Raw genomic sequence first — 5,406 nt, 5'->3', positions numbered from 1 at the left:
GCTGGCTGCAGCCTGGAGGCTGCAAACAGCTACTGCCTCCCCAGCCCCGATGCATGCCAAGGAAAATGGCCTCACATGCCATGCTTGGCATGCGTGCCGGGGGTATCAAGACCATATTCTTGAGCTAGAAATTTCTTATCTTTTCTAAAATTAAAAAAAAAAATCCAGCTTAAATTGCTTCTTTCAGTTTTCTCAAGTTCTGTTACTTTTGGAGTTACAAAACTAAAGCTGATGATTTACAAGCCCCAAGAGAGAATCCTTAGCATTTATTCATAACTTCCCTGGTTGACAACTACATCTCACTCCAAATCTTTCTATTATGTTTAACATATACCAATATAGCTTACCTACAATGTCTGTATCATCACTTTCACACTCTATAGCCTAAAATTTTGCAAAAGTTTCCCTGTGTTCCATTCAGTTGGCTCTGAGTGACTTAACACCTTTTCTTGGACTCTGAAGAGTTGTTCAGCCTCCCAGATCCCAACTTGCTCTTTGCATTGCAGTAGCTTTTTGACAGGGGCAGGATGTGCTCCCTTCTAAATCAAAAAGACTTCTCTGGAAAGAGCTGATGGACAATGTGTACAGGTGTCCTGCCTCCACAACCATTACAGCACTTAGTAGACCAAAGCATGAGACACTCAGCCTAGAATCCAAGACAATAAGTAGCAGTAATAGAATGGGTACCCAAAGGCACTGTACTTGATCTTGTGTGCAATAATTTGTAACCTCAATTAAAAAAAATGCATACTATATACACACATTTCAAGAAAATTATGTTTAAAATGTATTTACCTTGCACCATTATTCCTAATTACTTCCACCGTTTCACCAACAAAATATCGATCCTTGACATAAGAAAAGATTTCATCACAGATTTCATGAAGTCGTGAGCGATGGGTAAGGGTGGCCAAGTATAAAACTGGAACTATAAGTGCCTCTGGAAAACTCTGGAGATTATGCCTTGCTTTCTTTTCCGATTCTAGTGCTTCCTGATATGTGAGTCCCGGTTTACCCGTGACAGCACAACTCCACACAAGGCTGTTACACAGAATGGTGCGTTCAAAGAAGTCACTGTAAAGAAGAGAAAGGAAGAAAGTGAACAAACTCTAAATGCTGGCTAGAGTTTTCTTCACTATTAATATGGTTTTACATATTTCTGCTAAGTGAAAAACACGCTTTACAAATCCACAATGTAAAACATAAGCCTGCTGCTATTCATGTTATACACGGTAGTATCCACCAGGGTTTAGTAACAGCCATCACAATAGGTCTAGAGAATGTTATTACTGGATCTCCCATCATGATGGAGTACTTAATGATCATTTTCCACTTCTGTTAACCCCTCCATTCAGTGCCTATAAATCTGCTATGCAAGGACCAAAACCTGTTCTCAGTATAGTCTACAGTAAAACTCAGATTATTTAAGTGGCAGCATCAAACTCCAAGATTCTGCAAATAAATATCATGAACATGTCCCTTTGAGTTACCATATTTACCTGAATCCAAGATTAAGTTTTTGTCCCCTATTGGAAAAGTCCCTTGTCTTAGAATTGAGTATATGGTGGGGGGAGGCAGGGGGAGGGAATGGACAGGTGGCTGCTGTGGCACTGGCCCTGACTCCAAAACCATGGAAGCTTCCACCACTTCCCATGTTGCCTGCCCCTCAGCACCTCACCCACCCTCCCCTCCACCTCCCTGCCACTTTCCCCGAGTTGTAGCTGTAACTCTGGCCCATTCTGGCCTATGACACAAAGCACACATTTGCTTCGGCCCCCACCCAGCCCAGCAAGAGTGATGGCAGCTCTGGCCCTGGTCTCAACCCCAGCTCCAACCCAATCCCAGAGCTGCCACTGCTAAAACCACTGCTGCCTAGTCAGGCAGGGGCCAGAGCTAGCATGTGCTCCATGTCCCAGGCTGAAGCAGAGCCACAACTCAGGGTAAGCAGCAGTGGGGAGAGGAGGGGCACATAAGGGGCAAGTGCCAGGGGCACAAGAACTATGGGTGTGGGACAGATGCCAGATGGGCAAGTGGTGCAGGGGACAGGCAGAAGGCTGCTTCATTCCCCTGTTGCCATCCCCACCACTGCTTGCCCCATTCCGGGGGAGGGGCGTGAATTTAAGATGACCCTCCAATGATTAGATTCTATACATGAAAAATTATAACAAATGTATTGGTTTTCCATGTACACAATCTCATTATTGAGTGGGGGGGGTCATCCTGAATTTGGGTAAATACAGTAATTTATTTCCTACATCCCCCCACCCCTATCCCATCCCTATACATAAATGTTTGAGTGCCCAATATTGTACAAACTGATCTTGCAATTTTTTCTTAAAATGGTTTTAATTAATGTTTCAATTTGCTCTTCAGTAATCAAAACACTAGTGGTTTTGAGTGTTCTGGCTCACAAAGGATGAAGGAAAGGTTAAAAACTCATGTCAAGTACTTTTAAATAGTTTTTATTCCTGCACTGTTTATCCTACACTTACAGAGCACTAAAACAATTTTTTTCTGCTGATTCTTTTCCTTACTTTTTTCTATTTGGCAAATATTGATTTTCCTTCCCTCCCATATTCCAATTAATATTAAAATTACCATTGTTGTTCTTCACAGAATCACAGAAAAGTAGGGTTGCAAGGGACCTCTGGAAATCATCTACTCCAGTAGCAGTCAACCTTTTTGGCAGAAGTGCCACAAATTAGCCCTGCACCTTCCCCAAGTGCCACTCCAATCCCCTTTCTCTGCCCAATCTATTGCTCCATTTTCTGCTTCCTTCCTTGTGTTCCCTGCTTGATTGGCTATTTGCTTTCTACTCTATCTACTATTGCACTGCCTGTCCCCTCCCTAATCTGCCTCATGCCACACACGGGCTGCTCATACCACTTGTCTACCCCCTGATCTAGTCGAGCTCCCTGTCTGAGGCTGGATTATCCTTATCCAAACCATCCCACACAAATCCTTCTCTGATCTATTATGAAAACTGCACAAACAGCCTTGTCACACAATTATAAGGCACAGCACCCTGACCTGCCACCGATAAAACAAGTTTACTCCCAAATTAGTATAGCAGCATCATATATTGCTGGGAATGGCATTTATTAGTCCAGGGCTGTCAAACTGGCAACGGTTAATGTGCAGCCCCCAAGTTCCTGTCCAGCCACTGCCTCCCCTGTTGTCTGGCTGCTGCTATAGCCAGGGTCTTTAGGCTCTCCCTGCCTCCCTCAGCTTTCACTTCCTGGCAGCGCATCCCCAGCACAGTGCAGCAATGGAATTGCCTGCCTGCATGGTGTGGACACTTACAAGCTGGGCAGCCCTGTCTTAGTCAATAGCTGTTACAGGGTGAGCCCATCATAATATTTGTATTGTGGCTTGTTAAAATAATGTCTAGGTGAATTACTAATTAAGAAGAGACAGTAAATACAGAATGAAAACAATTTACCAACTAGGTTAAGGCGATCCACTATGCAATATAACAGTTTGACACAATGTGCAACTATTTTTTTCAGACAAGGCTCTTTGGGTAAATCTGATATCTTTTTTAAACCAACTCAAATAGTTGGAGAATTCTTTTTTTGCAAGTTTTCAGGTACAAATACCCTTCATCAGGATGAGATGAAGGGTACTTGTACCCGAAAGCTTGCAGAGAAGAATTTTTCCAACTATCTGAGTTGGTCTAATAAAAGATATCAGATTTACCCAAAGAGCCTTGTCTTCCTACGTCCTTAGACCAACACAACTACAACTTATACCACTACTGTTTCAGTACTCATGCCTCCCTCATTCAGTACTTATGGCATTTCCTATTTTAAAACCTGAGCACCACTTCAAGATAATGAACTGTCCAACTACCCTACCACTCTGGTGCATCATATAAATTAAAACACACAAGTCATTTACAATAATTTAACATGTTCTCCTGCATGCCATCTTGTCTACCATATCCCCCTCAGGAGAGCACCCCCTGTAAGAAACAATGGCACATATAGCCTCTTTCCCACTTCTCTGGCATGTTTGAATGAGACATGAAAATACCCCATGAACAATGTTGACAGTCCAACTATTACTGAGATAGCACCCACTGAAGTAAACCAGACAGTTCACAACTCCAGTTTTCCAGGCTTCATGCATGCTCAGATACACATTTCCCTCAGTTTTTCATCACAACCATAAAAAAGCAGACACTAATATTTTGTAAACCAAATCTCAGACTCTAGAGGAGAAATGAGAGGTTTAGCTGGGTCTCCCAACTAATACTTTCGATACCATCACTGCAAAATACCTCCCACCTTGGGAATAAATGGCTTGGGGGAGAAGTGAAAGAGGCGGATAGTGAAAGAGAAGGGAAAGAGGAGGTTAGTGAAAGAGAAACCGTATCTGAATATTTTCTCTGAATAATCTTCACCTAGTATACTTCTGTGTAACACTATAAAAAGGTTTTAAAATATTTTAACAAGTCTGTTTGTCTGTGCATTTAACAGTACTTCAACCCAAATCCTGCCTAAATATTGTACACAGGTTCAGTCTGTTTTGTCTAAAAAAAAAAAAAATTAAAAAAAAATGATAGTGTAGCTGTACTGTTCAATGAGGCACCAAGCTATATTTAACTGAGATAATGCTTGCAGAGGAGGCATAGTGTATCTGACAAACTGAAGTATAGTACTGAAGCACTGCGTTTGTACAAGAACTCATCCTCTCAGAACCACACTAAGGTGGTCACTACAGAGTAGGCACACCAGATCTCATTACAGCACTACCTAGCACTGTAACTGAGCAAACAGACATATATACTCAGAGGAGAACACAAGTTTTCTAAAACAGAAAGGACAGATCAACGTCCACCAGGAATTGTACAAAAAGAAATCTCAACTGCTACAAATTAAGCCAATTTAGGACATACGTAACAAAAACTTTCTAACCATGAGGATCATTAAGGCCTAAAACAGGTTACTTAAGCAGGTTGTGAAATCTCCTGCACAGCAGGTTTTTAGGATGTTATAAAAACATCTGTCAAGTATGGTCTGGGATCTCTTTTCTAAGAATATTTAAAATATATAGTTTCAAGACAGGCTATTTAAAGTGTAGTGCATCAGAAAATGGGTTGCTTAAAAATATGAAGACATAAAAATCAAGTTGACACTGTTCCTTGAAGAGCCACTGGAATTTGTATAAAAGGGCACAAGGGACAGTCATGCTATTTCAAAGGAACACTATTCAACTTAAAAATAGATCACTCTTCTCTATTATTTTGAACTATGATTGTTACAAGTAAAAAAAAAACCCAACAAAATTACTGTAACTCAAACAGATTTGAAGGAAACTTTTTTTCTTCCAATTTGCATATGACAATACTTTGTGTATCTAGTTTCACTGTAGCTTACTTCCCCTTTTCATTTATGTGGATTT

General features: G+C 41.1%; 1 protein-coding gene across 1 annotated transcript in view; it reads right to left on the bottom strand.

The window, feature by feature from the left end:
* Positions 1–5,406, bottom strand: part of BAZ1A (bromodomain adjacent to zinc finger domain 1A) — a 118,383-nt gene that overhangs the window by 87,724 nt on the left and 25,253 nt on the right. The window contains exon 3 of the mRNA XM_014519282.2: positions 796–1,074. Within this exon, the coding sequence (XP_014374768.2) occupies positions 796–1,074 (279 nt within the window). The remainder of the gene's footprint in view (positions 1–795; positions 1,075–5,406) is intronic.

Source organism: Alligator sinensis, unplaced genomic scaffold (genome assembly GCF_000455745.1).
Source record: "Alligator sinensis unplaced genomic scaffold, ASM45574v1 scaffold280_1, whole genome shotgun sequence".
Lineage (NCBI taxonomy): Eukaryota > Metazoa > Chordata > Crocodylia > Alligatoridae > Alligator > Alligator sinensis.
The sequence above is the reverse complement of the archived record's forward strand: the minus strand, read 5'-3'. Positions and strand labels throughout refer to the sequence as shown.